Source organism: Delphinapterus leucas, chromosome 3 (genome assembly GCF_059928025.1).
Source record: "Delphinapterus leucas isolate spDelLeu-1000000601 "Yukka" chromosome 3, BTC_Dleu_Yukka2, whole genome shotgun sequence".
NCBI classification, from domain to species: domain Eukaryota; kingdom Metazoa; phylum Chordata; class Mammalia; order Artiodactyla; family Monodontidae; genus Delphinapterus; species Delphinapterus leucas.
Genome location: NC_143131.1, coordinates 33,792,929 through 33,812,002, shown reverse-complemented (window position 1 = coordinate 33,812,002; position 19,074 = coordinate 33,792,929). Strand labels below are relative to the sequence as shown.

Sequence of the window (19,074 nt, the reverse complement as noted above, 5' to 3'; positions counted from 1 at the left end):
AGAGTCTGAAGAGTAGCCCCACTTAATTGAAATAATTTCAAGTAATTGTAAAGGAACTCAAAGTCTTCATGTGGGTAAAGTGGGATTTCTATTAGGTGCTTTGAAATTTAAAAATAGATCATCAACTACTATTGTTCAATGTGTATACTCTGGGGGTCTGAGGCCCCCAAATTAGAAGCCACTAATCTCAAAGACCCCCTCCAATTATGAAATATTTTGATGTCTACTTTTTGATAGGGAGAGCCAGTATTTGCTCACGTGATGAATTTATTTTAATACTAGATAAAATTACAGCATCCAGAAGTGGTTTTTGTTTGTTACATTTGGTAACAAATATACAACATACACTGACATTATGTTTCCAGTAATTTTATCTTCTGATTGAGAATGGTATAAACTCAATACAATGTCAGTTTGGGGGTTTTTTTGTTTGTTTGTTTTTTTGCGGTATGCGGGCCTCTCACTGTTTTGGCCTCTCCCGTTGCGGAGCACAGGCTCCGGACGCGCAGGCTCAGCGGCCATGGCTCACGGGCCCAGCCGCTCCGCGGCATGTGGGATCCTCCCTGACCGGGGCACGAACCCGTGTCCCCTGCATCGGCAGGCGGACTCGCAACCACTGCGCCACCAGGGAAGCCCCAATGTCAGTTTTTAAAATTCTAAATTATATCAAGGGTATCTTTCAGAGTTATGGTTTATACACCAAGAAACAGACACATGTTTATGAAAGATTTATATGATAGACAATCATCTTAATATAAAAGAAATATCTGAAGTATTAATTTTAATATACTAAATATTATTTCTATTATGGTTTTATGTGAGGAATTTTGTCGTGTGAGAAGAGCGACAAATAAATAATACCTTCAGCAGATAACTTTGCCTCCTACTTATCAAGAAATCAAGGCCATCAGCCCTTCTGTCCTGTAACTTGATCCCAAATCTATGAGTCTTTGAGCCCATTTTTACCTCTTTTGATTTCCGCCTCAGCGGATGGGGTGGTACCTCCTGTTCAAGACCAAACCTTCCACCACTGGTGCCCTTGATACTTTGCCTCCTGTTTTGTGGTAGAAATTGAGATAACCAAGTGCAGTTCCCTTTAACTTCCTACAACGTTCAACCTTAACCCTATCCAGACACTATCCCAGAAAATAAGATGTCACTGCTTAGAGTCAAAGCCACAACCTGTTATCTCACGTCTTTCTACCTTCTCTGGAGTCTTCTTCCTCCACAATTAATTCATTCTCAACCTCCCTCTTGCACCTCTTCCCCATCCCTCTTTCCCTCCTTCCCTTCTTCTTTTCTATCTTTAACATCTTCCATTCTGCAGATTCCCTCTTCTAGGCTTACAAACAAACCGAAGTCTTTCCTATTTGAAAAACAGCAGGAAACCTTGCCTCGAATCCAAATACCTCTCTAACTACAGCCCATTTCTATCTTCCTTTCCTCATCTCATTGTCTTAAAATAGTAGGGTATATGGAATTCCCTGGTGGTCCAGTGGTTAGGGCTCCCATGCTTCCACTGCAAGGGGCACAGGTTCAACCCCTGGTTGGGGAACTAAGACCCCTACATGCCGCCCGGTGTGACCAAAAAAAAAAAAAAAAGTAGGGTATATGTGGCAGCCAGGAGAATGTGCCTCACAGACTTTCAACCACGGAGAGCTTAATTAACCAAAGACCCCAGCTTCTGCACTCTGAAATCCATCCCCACAGTTGTGCCAATGCCACGTTTCCCACAGACTGCTCCTGTGTAGCCAGCAATTGAGCATGGCAGGCCTGTTCCTGAAAGATACATAAGCTTCCAGCAGCCTGGCTAACCCTTCCTTATCCCACATAGCACTCTGAGATGCTTCTACCCAATCATCTCCCCCTCCTCCCTTCATGAGGTCAGACTTGCACTGCTGCCTGATGGCTCCTCCAGCCTTCCCCACCTCCCTCCCATTTCCTCTGACACATATATTTGTGCCACCCTCCCCCTCTGCACAGAAAATTACTACACTTTCACTCCATCTTGGTGTTTGCTTTCCAGAGGACCTGCACTGAACACAGTAGCGCTGGAGAGTTTGTAAAAATACACATCCTCCTCAAATCAACTGAATCAGAATCTCTGGGGAAGAAACTTTTCAGTCATTATTATTATTATTTTATTTTATTTTATTATTTTATTTTTTTGCTGTACGCGGGCCTCTCACTGTTGTGGCCTCTCCTGCTGTGGAGCACAGGCTCCGGACGCGCAGGTTCAGTGGCCATGGCTCACGGGCCTAGCCGCTCCGCGGCGTGTGGGATCTTCCTGGACCGGGGCACGAACCCGTGTTCCCTGCATCGGCAAGCAGACTCTCAACTACTGCGCCACCAGAGAAGCCCTCAATCATTATTTTTAATTGAAGTATAGTTGATTTATAATGTGTTAGTTTCAGGTATACAGCAAAGTGATTCGGTTTTACATATATAATCTATCTATTTTTCCGATTCTTTTCCCTTATAGGTTATTATAAAATATTGAGTATAGTTCCTTGTGCTACACAGTAGAAACTTGGGGGTTTCCATCAATTTTTAATTAACTCTAAATATGAGTTTAATGCTTAGCCAGGTTTGGGAATCCCTGGCCTCTATTCACCCTCTGCCACATTCTTGAGTTATATTCAATCTTCAACTTGCTGCAGTCTGATCTCTGCTGCAATTACTCTCAAGTCAGCTCTCTGTGGATATCCCACAAGTACCTCTAACTCACGTGACTCAAAACTGAGCTCATTCTCTTCCCCCTTTCAGTTGATGATCCCTCTTGTAGATTCTATCTCAGTGACAAATGTATCGTCCATTTGCCCAAGCTCAAAACCAGAAGTTTCTCTGCTTCTGCTCATTCATTCTCAGTGTCCAATGACTCATCATTAAACAGAGGTCCCCAAAATAAAGACTCTGTCTTACTTGTTTTATACTCCTATACTTTACATGGTATTTGAAGCCTTTTATTGTATATTTGACAATGAAAATATAAGTGATGCCTGCAAAGAATGTGTTAATCCAGTAGGCTGCCACTGTAATTTTTCCTTAATTGCTGTTTCAAATGCCATAAGAGGTTGAGTAAATTGATGGCTGAGAAATGCCAATTCGATTTATCAACATGTGGATAATAGGTGACCTTAGAAAGACTGAAGCAATCAAGCCCAAGCTGACTGCAATGGTGCCCTGCGTTAGGAAGCAGATTCTGGGATAGAGTTTGGAGTATCTATTAGGGATGAACGTCTGTTGAAGGAAGGGAAAGAAATATGACTGAGCAGAGAAAGCAGTTAAACTGGGATCCAAGCCCAACATCCTCAGCCAACCAGATGGGGGCCTTCGGAATAAACTCTACCCAGGCCAAAATGGCCAGTCCTTTTACCTCACTCATCACCATACATGGGCCACCCTGGGAAGGGCATGACCTTGTGCAAGATGACACTGAGTCTGAGGCAGACCCTGAAGAAGCAGACAGTTTGAGGCAGTCTGCAGATCACATTCCCCTCAGCTGGGCAGCGAGTACTTCCTTGAAGGAGGTTAGCATCCCATGTCCACAAATGGACTGAGAGGTGAATGGAAGGTTAGAAAATTGAGACAGACATAATGGACACCTCTTTCCAGAAATTTTACTGCAAAAGTAAGGAAAATGATATAAGTAATAGCCAGATGGGAAAATAAAGTGAAGAAAGGGCTTTATTATTTTGTTCTGGGGAATAGATTGTTTCTAAGAGAGAAAAGACTTGAGCTTATTCAAAACCAGATGGGAAGGATCCAGTTGGGAGAAAAAGGTAAAAAGATGGAGGATTGGACAGAAATAGACTGCAAATTACAATTTTTTTCCCTGGCAAATTATGTGTCATTACATCTGTAAAATGCTAAGCATTGTTCTGGACACATCATAAGGACTCAAATATTATCACATTATTATTATGACTAATTTTGAAATACATGCTGATGCTTGTCACAATTATGCCACATACTTAAGGGTTTATTTTAGTGACTACGTATGTCATTTCTTCTGCCTCCTGCTTGAGATTATCAGCTAAGTTACATAACCTTGAATAAGAATCTAAACTTTGTTAAGACTCAGGATCTTCATTTATAAAATATGAAAGTACGTACTTTACAGTGCTGTGAAAATTAATTGAAACTATGTACTTAAGCATTTAGTACAGTGTCTGACCCATATTAACTTTTTCTAAAAGGTATCTAGATACACTGTTTTATCTTTTTTTAATATTATTTTATTTATTATTTATTTTCCTTATTTCTTTTGGCTGCGTCAGGTCTTACTTGTGGCACATGGGGTCTTTGTTGAGGCATGCAGGATCTTTTCATCACGGCACACAGTCTGCTCGGGCTTCTCTCCAGTTGTGGCGTGTGGGTTTTCTCTCTCTAGTTGTGGTGCGCAGGCTCCAGAGTGCGTGGGCTCTGTAGTTTGTGGCACACATGCTCTCTGGTTGAGGTGCGCGAGCTCAGTAGTTGTGACGCGCGGGCTTAGTTGCCCCGAGGCATGTGGAATCTCAGTTCCCCAACCAGGGATTGAACCCGTGTCACCTGCAATGGAAGGTGGATTCTTTACCACTGGACCACCAGGGAAGTCCCTGACCCATGTTAATTTTATCATTATCACCTTGCTTGCTTGTTTGCTATTATACGTTTTGAACATGTCAACTGAATGGAATTCTGTTGAGATGAGCATTATTTTAATGATGGCAAACTTGCTCTGACTCCCAGTTATTTACCAGCTGATATTTGAGAGTAATATAGAAACACTTAAGATTAAACACAATAAACAAAAATAAAATAATAATAAATAAACCCAATGCCTGAGCCAGGTCCAGTTCCTGCATCTGAGTTTCAGGTTACAGTGTGGACATCATTTTTTATTTGATATTTCCTGCAACTCTTAGGGAGACAGTCATCCTGGTTTTCATAATACAAACATCTGTTTTCTAATTCAGTGACAGTTTTCACCCTGTTTCGTTAAGGAAAATATTAGGGGCTTCCCTGGTGGCCCAGTGGTTGAGAGTACGCCTGCCGATGCAGGGGACGCGGGTTCGTGCCCCGGTCCGGGAAGATCCCACATGCCGCGGAGCGGCTGGGCCCGTGAGCCTTGGCCGCTGAGCCTGCGCGTCCGGAGCCTGTGCTCCGCAACGGGAGAGGCCACAGCAGTGAGAGGTCCGCGTACCGCAAAAAATATATATATATTAGGCTGTGTATATGTTCTCCTAGAGTAGGCTGGGGCATAGTCACAATCTTCAGCTTTAACTGCAAATTTGGTAAAATAATGGATGTGCAAGAGGCACCTCTTGTCTCCGGGGGTTCATCTGCATGTAGCAATTCCTCTCTGTCTCCACAATCTATTGAATTAGAAGAGTTTTGCAAATGTCAAAAAGCATGTTTAAACACCAACTTATTAATGGTATTCCTACTGAAGTTTAGATAAAGATTCAGAGTTCTTGGCTACAAGCAACAGAAATTAACTATTGCCTTTACATAACTCACTCGTGAATCAAAGTCCCTAGAGAGAGAACTCCATTGACTGGTTAAGTCATGTGCCAGCCCACATGGTGGGGGCAGGGAGGCTCCTAATGCTTTGGCTCCCAAGTGAAAGAGAGTCACCTAAAATTATCCTCTCAAGCAAGACTATACTCAAGATAATTTCCCAATACAAAAATCAGAGTGCTACTAACAAAAGGGGACCTAACCTTGTCAGTAAAGCAGGCAAGGTATGTATGTGTGTATATGTGTATATATATATATATATATACACACATATATATATTTAGTTATATATATTTATATGAAAGACAAAGATATATTTTGTTTATATATTAAACACATAGTAATATTTCTCTTCTACAAGGAATATATATATATTCTCAGTTTCCTTGAAGAATTTGGTCTTCTATCTTTCCTTGCTCACTTTTGATAGAGACATAGAGCAAAGGTTCTGTCCTATAAGAAACACCATAGTGCCAACGTGATGATCACTGGCAACTGATACTCATCTTTGATGTGGGGATAATAGAGAATGGTAGGGACTGTGGCAAACAGTAGAATATAAGCTCTGTCTACAGGAGTCAGTTGCTAATTATACTGGATATCTCCTGCTTGGCCCTCGAGATCCCCCCTCCAATGCTTTCCACCCTGCTCTGTGCCCCTCAGGACTACACTTTATGGGCTGACTCAAGAGGCTCCCTTGACTTATAGCTTCCGGGTTCATTTGGCCATTGAGGAGCACTACCAGACACAGACAGAGAGTGAGGTTTGGATATTTATTCGTCTGGCTTCCTCCCTGAGGCATTGTCATGAGCTAGCTGTGTCCTTCACCCAAAGTCACAGCTCTGCCAGACAGCCTTCTCCATTGTGCTGCCTCTCTGGTTCCAATGCTTCTCCCTCTGCTTCCTCTGAGATTGCAATCGCTCCCTGAGGTTATACCGGTTCCAGGCTGCTGCTCTTTACACTGTGGTTTCCCAACACACTGTCCACACATGTGTAATCAATCTCTTTATTAAGCCTTCCTCAAATTCCCCAGTTTGAGTTTGCCATTTGTTTCCCACTTAGGCCCTACCGATATATGACTCAAATCTGATGGATTATGGGCCTGGTGTCGGTAGAGTCTCCAATTTTTCAAAAGAAGCGATATCAAGGTTTATATATATAATTCCTACTTTTTTTTTTTTTACTGCTGATTCAAGTTTTCTTAAAAGCACTATTCAGACCAAACAGTTTATCCTAATTATTATCCCAAATTATTATGGGCCAGATTTGACCCATGGGGTCCATCTGTAACGTCAGCCATTTATGATGGGAAATAGATGTAGCACAGGCCACTCTATAGCTATCCAACTTGCCAATAATGAGGGGCCTTTTTGTGTGAGTGAGTGGTGGACAAAATTTATTTAGTGTCTATAACAACCAGATTAGATTATTAAACTTCCTTTTTTTTTTCAATATGGATCACAGAGGCTTGCTCTTCCTTCCTTCCTTTCTTCCTTCCTTCCTTCCTTTCTTTCTTTCTTTCTTTCTTTTTCTTCTCTAGTCATTCTATTGGTCTGTCTTCAAATTCCTTTCTTTTTTAGTGTCCAATATGTCATCATCTAATGGAGTTTTACAATTTTAATATTGTATTTTTCATTTCTAGAATTTTCACTTGGTTCTTTAATCTTTAATCTTCACTTTAATCTTTCTTTCCTCTATTCAGTGAGACTACTGTTCTCTATTTGGTTTCCACAGCTTTGTGTTTTATTTTGAAAGGTGTCCTCAGGCAAAAAGCCAGAGAGAATGTTGAGTTCACCCTATTTGTTTCTTATATCTCAAGGTCATGATCCACACTATCTATTGTCCAATGCCTAAAAACGGTCGTTCATATATTTTGTCTAGATTAATAGTTGTTTATTGTGGGAAAGTAAATCCAATACCTATTCTCCATCATGGATGGAATCAGAAATTGTTCATTAAAAAAAAATTAACTATCTATTTATCTATCTATCAAGATATCTTTTTATATTCTGCTTCTGATCATGATATCTGAAGTCCATGAGCTATAATTCTGCTGATTTTTATTTCTATTGATTCTTACTCATGGTGAATTTTTCCTATGAGTTTAATGATCTTTGACCATGAACTTTTATTTGTTTGATCTTAAATGTGTAGAGCCCAGGAGTTATGTAGTGGGTATTTTTCTCCAGAAAGGATTTGTAATTGCTAATTCTGGAAGCCAGGGGGCACTACCAACCTGGGTCCACTTCGGTCCACTTCTAGGATACTGGGTTTAACGCAGAAGTGTCATGTTCTGCTTTTCTACCTTCTGGTAGTTGCTTAACCTTCAAAGCCCAGGTATACTATTGGCATTTGCCCTCTAGATAGCTGGGCTTTTCCAGTTTTCTATTTGTTCAGTGTTGTTCTAATTTTAGTACAGTGTTAGGTTTTTGGTTTTTGGTGGAGAAGTTTTGGAGATTTATTTTAGCCAAAAAAAAAAAAGAAAAGAAAAGATAGAATAAATTAAGCTATTGATATTTATTATACAGATTAGCAATCAACCTGTCATTTGATTAGTAGGTTATATTGGCATGAGTCATGTAAGGTATCCTGAGGGAAAACTGGGGGTTCTGCAACTCAGGGGAACTCACAACACTCGCCTAGGAAGTCTTTTCACTTGGGCATATGTCCATATATCACATCCAGATAATTGGATTTAAGGAGTATATTTTAAACTATCTTTAACAAAGTGGATACATGGTTTATAAAGAATCTTGCAAAGGAACTATGTGTATGTAACACAAAGAATGAAAGCACAAGCACAAGATTTTAAAATATGAAAGATCAGATATTCTTATTCCTGATATTAGCACTTTAACAACATCATTACAAGAAAAAAGCAATGATAATGTAATCAGATGTCACGATGTCAGCCAACATTTAAAAATATTGAAATTATTAAGATTATGTGAAATATAAATTTATGCACATTATCCTTTAATATTATTTAACTCTAAGTGTATACTGTTCCTTAGGATGTTAGCTAATGATAGTATAAAGCTATCTGATTAGCAAAATATTTAAAAATATTATGCAGATAATTGAAGATATTATGAAAATAATTGTTTCCTGTAATGTTAGAAGCCATGCAGTATTGAATTCATTGCTTTGCAGAAAGACCCTTCTTTTTGTCAACAAAGAGGTCCATACCAGTGGGGAATATAGTGGCATTTCCTGCTATGGTAAAAAAAAAAATAGCTTAGAAAACACACAAAGAAAACAATTTGTTGACAAAACTAAAATGCAGTCCCATTGATCAACCAAAACAGAAAAAGGAAAAGAAAAAACAAACAAACTGAAGACTTGAAGAAAAAGGTACTTGAACAAATAGGCATTATGGAAGCTTTTCAGTGCAGTTGGATGGAAGCATAGATGTTTTTACACGTCTCAGTTTATGGTGTTTGCTAAATTCTGTTCAGTGGTAAAATACACTAATAACTACTCTTTTTCTGCACGATCAAAGTAAAGGTGTATCAAAGAATATATATTCTTATCAGTAAACAACTTCCTTAATAAAAACAATGTTTTATGAAAAAAATCAACAAAGCAGTTGTTATAAATGATAATTTAAAAGGGATTCACAGAAGAATAGAAAAATGCAGTTTAGTTTTCACACACTTTGAAATGAGGAGTGACTATGAAAATCTTTTGTACCATGCAGATGTCTGATATTTATTTAGTGCCAAACTGTTTTTCATGATGGCTGATGATTTCCAGTAGCACTGTATCTTAACAGAAATTTTAAAAAAATATTAAATCTAAACTTTCCCTTCAAGGTAAATATAACAATAGCTAAGAAAGTTATTAATTTTCAGAGAGATTTGTGCTAGGAAGAGAGCATTTAGATAATAGGCATTTGGAAACACTTCCATAGTTTTGTGGGGTTTTTTCTGAAAACAAAAATATAAATGTGTCATCTACATAAAGTTTTATATCTACACTTAAAAATCATGGAAACAGAGTTTCTAACATGAGTTAGATTAAGTTTCTTAAGTTTCTTAAGTTAGATTAGATTAACAGAGTTTCAGATTAAGAGTTTCAAAACCATTTTGAGATCATTTGCTAAACATTTCTAAATGTTATGCCTTCCAGTTTGCTATGAAAATGAATTGACACTAGGGAAGATGGACATTTAGTAGCCAAATTACATTAAAAAAATTTTTTTGAATGGATGGAGTTTGGATGGATTTGAAAAATGAGTGTTATGATTTAGAAACTGCAGCCAACAGAGTAATTCTTCCACTTTTAACTTTGTATTTTGTGATTCCAGCCACTAAAACTCAATATCCAAATAAACTCTTAGAATTGGACTTTTGAATTGCTGTACCACAAAGATTTTAACAACAGATTTTTTAAATAATGAAGTATATTCAGCTCCTTTGCTTTTGTTTTTGCCACTAGTAAAGCAACATAAAAAATTACTTTGAACCATTTTAATTTCATCTTTATGTTTTATATTCTAGTAAATAAGAAAGTTAATACACATGTATTGGAGTATGTGCACAAATGCACTTTTTAAATGATTTGTTTGTTTATACATAAATTTTGATAGGTCCACTGCTTAACAAATTATTATAATCAAATGTTTATAATTGTGGTTTAGGGTAGCCAACAAAATTTCTCTAAAACAGTTTTCCTTAAAAAATTTTTTCACAAGTAAAAATTTGTTTTAGAACAATTAAAATGAGAAAAAAAAAAAGATAAAATCACTCAAATTTCTACCAACCAGAGATAATCACTGTTGAAATTTTAGTGCATACCCTTCCAGATTTTATGAATTTGTGCATCTTCTTTCACAAACATATGCTTATACTTCATTTAAAGCTGTTTTCATTGAGGGCCTTTATATCTTACAGAATTTTTAAAAATTAAATTTACACGAGATTTTGGGACAGAGATTAAAATTTAAAGGAACAATACTAAGAGGCAACTTTGTGCTGTGACCAAGGCTGAATCTTCATAATTAACCCTGTGTAGGATTATAATATCTGTTTAATTTAGTCTATTGCCTGTCATTTTAATGGCCTTTATCTAGATGTTAAATGTGTGGTTTAACTAAGAAGAGAAATTACCAAAAAATAGACTGACCAAATGTTGTGGTCTTTGACTTGCTTTATCTTCGTATGGCCTATGTAATAAGGCAGATAGATAAAGGGAACAAAGATTTTGGCAAGGCTTTGTTTCTCTTCAATGTTATCACTATATCTGAAACATATAATTTGGTGTATAAACTAGAATTATTAACTGTATGTAATTGGATAGGGAATAGAACCCAGAGTGACTATCAATGAAGTCATTGTATCTTCCAAAACAAGCAGTTATCTTTTAGAGGTGTGGTCCTGGACCTAATCTCATATAACACTTTTTATCAATGACTAATACTATGAGAAAAAACAGTCACTCACACAGTAAATGAAACTTAATTGGGAAATGAAAACTAAGAAGAGGAAGTCACATTCTCAATGACCAGATTAGAACCAAAATGACCTGGAAAATTGGAGAAGTAGTAAGAAGTAAACAAAATGAGTAAGACAGAGGAGTGGGCTAAAATAAACAGGGAAGAAAAACAAGTTTCAAAAAGAGGAATGGCTAGCTATTGGCAAGTTTAGAAAATAACTTAGAGATTTTAACAACAAGCTGACTAAGATCGATAATGTAGTGTTATGGTTTAAAAAGCAAACATAACATTGTAAAATGTGTTCCTTACTAAAATTTACCGAAACTCCTGCTTCCTAGTTGAAAGTCTTTTGCAAACACTAAGAACGTGTTCTTTTTACCAGAAATGCCATTCGCCTTAAGAACAAACATGGAGATCACAGCCAGTCAAATGACTGGGATAGTAACAGAGGAAAAAAATAGTTTCACTGTAAGATGTAAGTCTTGGAGAAAGATGATTTTTTTTCTCCTGAAAGAGATGGAGTAATTGAATAATGATCTTTAAATAGGAGCATATAGTTATAAAGATGAAAGACTATTAGATTCAGGCTCTCATGTACCCTAAGTACTTTAAAAGTGGATCGGTTGTTCTCAGTTTTCACGAAGACTGAAAAAGAAAATGAAGTTAAATTGTACTGGGAAAGGGTTAATTCAGAATAGATAGGAATTTCAGAAATAGGGTAAAAGGGGTTGGTTGAAAATTGAAACCATTCTAAGAATCTGGTAGAATTTTCATTGACAGATTTTCTACTTTTCTAAAATGGTGAAATGTGATACATGAAGAGATGAAATACAAAAATTTAATGTCCTATCCAGACCTCAAGTTTTGTGATTTTTGCCTTAGGCTGTAACTGCTTGGTAATGTCAGAGGACATTTTTAAAAAGCACTCTAATTGTGTTGCCTCCTTGAATCTAAGAGCAGTATCAGCAGCAGATACTGATTGCAGCTCTCCTAAGAAAAGGACCTGGAATATACAGAGAACAGTATCCTAAGGAAGCAGTGTTCCTCTTTTATTTTCTTGATGATGCTACCCTATGCTGCTTTTAGTTTTCTCGTTAAAGTTTTTACTTATTTTACAATTGATATGTATTAATTATAGGACGTTTTAAAAGTACAGACAAACGAGAACAAAAACTGTATGTGTAATTCCACAATTTAAGGAGAAAAAACAAGTTAACATTTTGAGGTACATCTCAGATTTTTCTCTCCATACATAGACATGTAAGATATTTTATAAAGTTATACTTTTAATTTATTATGTACTTTAAGTGTTTATAAAAAAAGGGAACTTTGTAATTTCTTGCTTGATTTAATATCATGAACAGTATTTCCTATAAACTAGACCTGCATCGTCATTTTTAATGGCTGCAATAATTTGCATAATCCCTACTTTGGTTATTTAAGTGTTTCCAATTGTTCCCTATTTTTAACGACTGCAATTGATATCTCCAAATAACTTTTTTTTTTTTTTAAACAGCAGAAAGAACATTGAAACAAAGAAGGAATCCAGGGCATTTACTCAGCTACCTCATTATTTATTGAACACTTATTTATGCTGGGCACTGCATTAACTAGTAGCCGGGATGAGACAGGTTAAGGCAAGATCTCCACTGTTAATTAACCTCCAGTCTCATGGAATATAGAAAGACAAGTGTTGAGGAACAGGAGGCGACAAAACGCTCACCCCTCTCTTCAAAGTTAATCTAGTTTAAGAGAAAGTTGCTGGGTCAGGGGCCAGGTGTATATATATTGATTAAAGTCTCTACACTTAATACTTGTTAGGTTCATCTATAAAAAATATTAATCCACAACATCCACATTGCCCATTGTTTCAGGAGCTACACAGAGGGGAAAACCCAGACAGAGGCTGTAGCAGCTTCTCTTTCCAGGCAGAGAGGAAACCCTCTCCTCGGGCCTCCAGGCCCCCGCGCGTGCGCGGGAACAATCCCACCCACCGCCAGGGACCACCACCCGGCACTCCCGACTTTTCACCCCGTTCTCGGGTCCTACTACAAGCGGTCAAAAGCAAAACTTCCACCCGACTACTTCCACTTAGAGAGGCCAGCCTGGCTGAGTGTGGCTTTGAAGATCAAGTGCAAGGCTGCTTAGCACGGTGGTCAGTGAGGCTGGAAAATAAACTTTGTTACGTGTTAACTTGGTTGGAGCAAAGCGACTCTAGGCAGGATTTAGTTACGTTACAACTGCGCAGTGTTTTGTATTTTTGTTGTTGTTGTTTTAATAAAATCGTTTTAATTGACGAATAAGGAAGGAGGGCTATCTCAGGACTTGAAAACAATCATGCAGGATGGTTTCAGCAGGTGACCAGCCAGGCGCATGAAGGCCTCCTCCCACTTCGTGTCGGTTTTGACTACGGTTTCCGCGGCGGCTGGAGGGGAAGCATCCTCCACGCTGCAAACTCGCATCAATGGGATTCCCCTCGTGGGAAATGCCCCCTCCTGGCGGACGTGCTCCCGGAGGGCCGAGCGCGTCGCCGCGCCCTCCGCCTCCGGGACGGGCGGGCGCGCGCGCGCTCCGCAGACTCTATCAAGATCCCGACTTGGCGCCGCACTCCCTCCGCGCCCCGGGCTAAGCCGGCACCACCCGCCGCCCGCCGCCAGCCGCCGCGGGGGGCGGGCGCGGCGCGAGGGGAGGGGAAGGGGTTCTCGCGCGATTGGGCGAGGTTTCCGGTGTTGTGACTGAAACCCGTCAATATGGCGGCGGTCGGCCGCGGCCGCTCGCTGAAGAACCTCCGAATACGAGGTAAGTCCGCTGCGGCCCTCACCCCTCGCCGCCGGGCAACCGCCACCCCTGGCACTTGCCTACCCTTGGTCATGGGCGGGGGGAACGAGCTGGGGCGCTGGCCGGAGCCAGGGCTGCCTCCGCTGGCCTGGGAGCGAATCCTAATTGGGGCTATGTGTCTGTTTCGCGCAGGTCGGAATGACAGCGGCGAGGAGAACGTCCCGCTGGATCTGACCCGAGGTAACGCGGGGCGCCGCGGGCGCCGGCGAGGGCATCCTAGTGGGGAGGAGCCGGGGGCTCGGGGCCGTGGGCAGGGTCCGGCCCCGCACGGGACCCGCGGGGGTGCGGGAGGCAGAGCCCGAGCCCCGCCTGCCGGCCCGCGGGAGCCGAGCCGGGGGCAGTCTCCCCGGACCCATCCCCCTTCCCGGTGCCCGCTTTCCTCGCTCCGAGCCCTTCTCCGGGCCTCTGGGTGCTGCGGGGAGCACCGAGCGGGACTCGGTGGAGTCGCCGACCCTCTGGGTTCTCTAGACCCGCGGGGGAGCGTTGTTCTCCTGTCCCGGAGCTCGAGCAGCTGAATCCCAGGGACGGCCGGAGGGAGGTAGAGGCTGTTATTTAGGTTGCCGGAGGACGTCTGAGGGAAGAGCGACCACATCCTGCCCTCCCCGTCCCCCAGCGCCGAAGCCGGACCTGCTCGGTCCTTGCTGACTGCGTGACTGTTTTTCTCTTTGCCCACTGCCCTGGGGGACCCGCAGCACTGATAACTCGGTAGTGAAACCTGGAGCCCGTGATTTCTGCGAAGTGTCTGGTGTACGCTGTATTTCCCTCTTGTTTCCCTTTCCCGGGCCTCTGAGACTGTAGTTGGCAAAAACCGGCCCCTCACCCTCGTTGCAGGTTCATTGTTTACCTTCTGCAGTGGCGATGGGTTTGTTTACACCTTCGGAACTGGGTAAACCCCTGCTATATTTTTAAGGACCCCCGCCGGCTACTGGCCAGTATATCTTCTATCAGTCACCGTACTGGAGTTTATTCGACAATATCTCGTTGAGCGTTTAGTAGTTATATACAAGGTTTCTCTTTTCTCTTCCACGGTAAACAAGATTTGGTCTATTGATTCCGAAGAAGTCGTGTTTCACACGGGCTGTAACTTAGCGTGTAACCTGGTTCAGCTGTATAGAATTCAGTTTCCTTTTTGAGATCTGAAAAGCACTTTAGGAAGTTTGAAAAAACGTCGTTTTAAACATTCTGTATAAAATTAAAAAAATTTTTTTAACCTACGTTCTACTTAACATAATGACTATTATCTACAGTATTTGTTAGATGTGGGCTCATTGTTGAGGATCATCTCTGTAGTTAAAGCATAGCGCATTCTCTAATTTGTTTTATTTTGTGTATCATAATGTAAGATTACTGTTTTGTAAACTAAAAGCCTAGTTTTTATTTAGCTACAAGAGTACACTTTTGTAACAATATTTTATTCTGAAAGTTCTAGGACTTTGATTCGGGTGAACTAGGTCCTTTTACAGGTAGAAGAGTTTCTAAAATAAAATAGGGCTTAAGTAATAGAAATGACAACTAATTAGATCACTAATGCACTAAATTAGAACATTTTTTCAGCAGATAGGGTTTGAATATTAATGTAGGGAGATGTAAAACTTTTGACTTGTGTACTGGAAACTTGACTGTGTATAACACACATATGAAAAGTCTATATGCAATATATGTGGAAAAAGATTTTCTAGTAAATTTGCTAATAAAATAAGCAAAATTCCCACAGGGCTCAATTTAGCATTTGAGTTTTGTAACAGATGTAGTTTTAGTGATTTATTTTATACATGCGCATATGTTTTAGATGGAGGTGAAAAGACCATTTATTAGATAGATCTTGGGTCTAATTTGTGTATTGAAGACCTGTTTGAATGTGGTGCTAGAAATAAGTTATAGTTGTGCTTTAAATTGACTTTACTGAGCTCCTATATATAGTGGTTTCTCTGGTTGGTGTCAAAATTATGGGTAGTAAAAGAGCTTATGTACAAATTTGATACCTTTGGTTTACTCCAGTTTTACTCAAGTACACAGATAACTGTATATTTACTATTTAAAATACTATATTTCCTGAGAATTCAGTAAATACCTATGTCCTTAGGTGTTTCTGGGATAATACAAATAGTGCAGAAAATGCTATTTCTGCTTGCCCTGACAAGATGTATTTCAGTTTGGAATGAAATATACACAGCCAGTTGAATCTGATTGCAAAAGCAATATACAACTAGGAGTGAGAGGGCATTTGAGAACTGTGTTGCAGAGTCTTAAGGAAGTTTTGAAAAAGTAATCTGAGTTAGATTCATTGTATAGTGACTCTGTTGTTTGAGAAATTGCTATTCTGCCAAACATTCATTGTTAGAAGAAGGCTTGTGGATCTAACATGAAGAAAGTTCATGAGGAATTAAACTTTAGTAATCATTTGAGAACTGTGGGGCAGTCTGGGTTGCAGCTGAAGGGCAGCTGTTTGTGGATTGGATTACGGCATGTTTTAGATAAAGTTTGGGTAACCAAAAAATTTTTTTTAACGCTAAGGCAGTGTTTGCTCTCATTCTCATTATTTTTATGTAACCTTTGAGAAATTCACTGTGTAGCTGTATAACAAAGTTCATTATAAAATAGAGGCCATGATCATTGTAATTCTTGAAGGAGCTATCAATGTGTAGTATAAAGTCAAATAGTTCTGAGTTGTAATCTCAGCTGTGATACATAATAGGTGATTTGGGGCAGGTTATTTGACCTTGATTAACTCTTGGTTTCTTCAGCTCAAAAAAAAAAAAGAGATTAATTTCAGGTTATTCTTGAAGGTTGTTAAGAATGTGATAAGTAAATGAGCTAGGCCATATAGTACTCAGCGTGGGACCTAGTACTTTGTGAGTGATGTTAACTAAATGTTAGTTGCTTTCCTAAACTATGAAATCAAAATTATTTATATCACATTTAAAATATTTCAGATGATTGTTTTGAATATTATAAACTTGTTAATAAGGAATTATGGTAGTGAAGCTTTCTTTTTTTGAGACATACAGTTAATTGGGTATATAGTCTTTCTGAACTAGAGTTCTTTTTATTTTTTTTAATTTATTAAGAAAAGCTTCAAAATGTATAAAGTATATGTGAATGTATGAATATAATAAATATAAGGAGCTCTTATATGTCCCCCATCATTTAGTTTCCTCGTGCCTCCACCCCAACTGTGATCATTTTTTTCTTCCAGTTTTACTGAGACGTAATTGACATACAGCACTGTATAAGTTCTTGAATGTAACAACTGTAAAAAAAAAAACAAAAAAAACTGTAGCATTACCAGAATTAGACCTAAGCAAGGAACAATCTATTATATGTACTTAAGAAAAAATGTGATATTTTCTTTAACAGAACCTTAGAATTTTTCTCCCAGACTCCAGAAAATTTCTTAGTAATAAGACGTGGCCAGCCTTGCAAGCTTCTTTAAGCCCAGGAGAGGCTTAAGGTTCTTTGGTTTTCATATTGATGTTAGTGCTATGGTTTATACGAAAGTGCTTTAATTAAAAATTGTTTTTGGATTAATTTTGATCTAGTTCAGGAACTTCACTGTAGGAGATCCTGTAGTTGATATACTGGTGATTGTTGCTTTAAGTTTTGTTCAGACAACTACTGTACTTAATCGTGAAAGTCCCTGATACTTGCTATTGGTATCATTAAATACTCTCTCTGTTTTGCATGCCAATTTATTTTGAAACCAAAATGCTTCCCTTAACCACTTCCACTGCAAGGATAGTCTGTTTTTTTTTATCAGTCCACTAGTACATCTCTTCCTGGTACTGAATAACTTGAAGAGAGACAGAATATTCTTCCTGTGTAAGCCCTTCCTAGTATAATTTAATTATTGTGTTCAAGGTGAATTCCAGGGACATGGAAACGTGTATATTCAAATATAACTGTTAGAATATAATTTATTTTTAAGTATTGAGTTTTGTATTTTTTGACTGTCCAATCCTTTTACTTTTCCATTAGTAGGAATAAAAAGATTGACTGTCTTAGCTGCTGTTTAATAGCTAGGAAAGTAGGAAGGTTATCTGAATGATGCAGATTTGAACACTTAACTTTTTGTTTTGTGATTCCTTCTAGTCAAGAGATTGCTCATGTTGTTTAATCCCTTACTTCAGTTAGACAAAACAAACATTGACTGCTTTTTATATAAGAAATGCTGAATTAAGTGCTGGAGGAGTAAAGATGAGGAAGATGTTACTCCCTTTTTAGGAGTTTACTGGAACAGACATAAAGAAGTGATTGCGATACAGAACAATAAACTGAGTAATCAAACTGTACAAGGAACAGAAGTAACCTAGAGGAGAGAATGATTAACTCTGGTGGGTAGAGAATCAGGCAGCTTCACAGAGGGGTTGACGTCTTATAAGAATTGTGGACATAGTGGAAGGAAATGTGGGCTCTCAAGAGAATATACCACACCTTGGGAAAGGTAAAGTCTGTAGGAAGAGGAGCTGCTCTGGAGGCCCCTGGTAGAATCTAAGAGATCATGGGACACTAGACCAGGGTATTGGAGACAGAAATGAAGTTGAATATATATTGGAATGGAGGAACCAACTAATTTGTTTTCTCCAGATTCTAAACTGACTTTGGAATCCTCGTACTCTGCGCAGAGAACTGTTATTTCTTTATTAGGATGACAGAGGCTGTCTAATGTGAATCCCCTTGTCTTCTCCCCTTTGTATTTCACCTGTACTTACCTTCTGTTTTCCTGAGTCGGAGGATAAATCATCTCTGTTCATTTCCAAGGCTAAACTGGAAAGGAATTTTATGCTCCTAATTCTGTTTCCCCTAAGATTCTTTGTAGAACTAAGATTTCTTGCTTCTTCATTTCTTCCTTCTTTTGGCTCAGTTTTCTCGTATTCAGCATTTCTTGTTGTATTCATATGGAGCAGGTACTTTGCTAAGCATGGAATGATGGTGAGACGCGTGGAATGATAAGGACAAAGATTTCAAAACAGTTATTTTTTCGTAGGCTCTACACACAGTTTTCTTCCTTAACTCCTTTAGTCTTGTAAACACAGCTCTCCCCCTGTACTTAAAATAGTTTCTTAAGGGATGCTAGTAACCTCATGCAAAATTCATTGGTATTTTTAAGTTCCCCATTCTATTATTAGGACTACTTACTGTATTAGTAGTTTTGTTCCAGGCACTAAAACATTATTTGTCTTAATCTTCGATAACTCTTTGAGGTACTCCTATTATCCGTATTTTACAGTTGAAGGTATAGGCTTTCAAATTCTAACAGACTGAAACTCAGAAAGGTAAGTTATTCAGCCAGGGTCACA

General features: G+C 39.1%; 1 protein-coding gene across 7 annotated transcripts in view; it reads left to right on the top strand.

Annotated features, from left to right (window-relative positions):
• Positions 1-482: 482 nt before the first annotated feature.
• The window catches only part of RICTOR (RPTOR independent companion of MTOR complex 2), a 140,487-nt gene continuing 121,895 nt past the window's right edge, over positions 483-19,074 (top strand). For all 7 annotated transcript variants that reach the window (XR_016392628.1, XM_089908791.1, XM_022598801.3 and 4 more), the window contains exons 1-2: positions 483-13,738; positions 13,910-13,957. Coding sequence is in view for 6 of the 7 variants with exons in the window: in XM_089908791.1 (XP_089764917.1) it covers positions 13,690-13,738; positions 13,910-13,957 (97 nt within the window). In the remaining variant the exon portion in view is untranslated. The remainder of the gene's footprint in view (positions 13,739-13,909; positions 13,958-19,074) is intronic.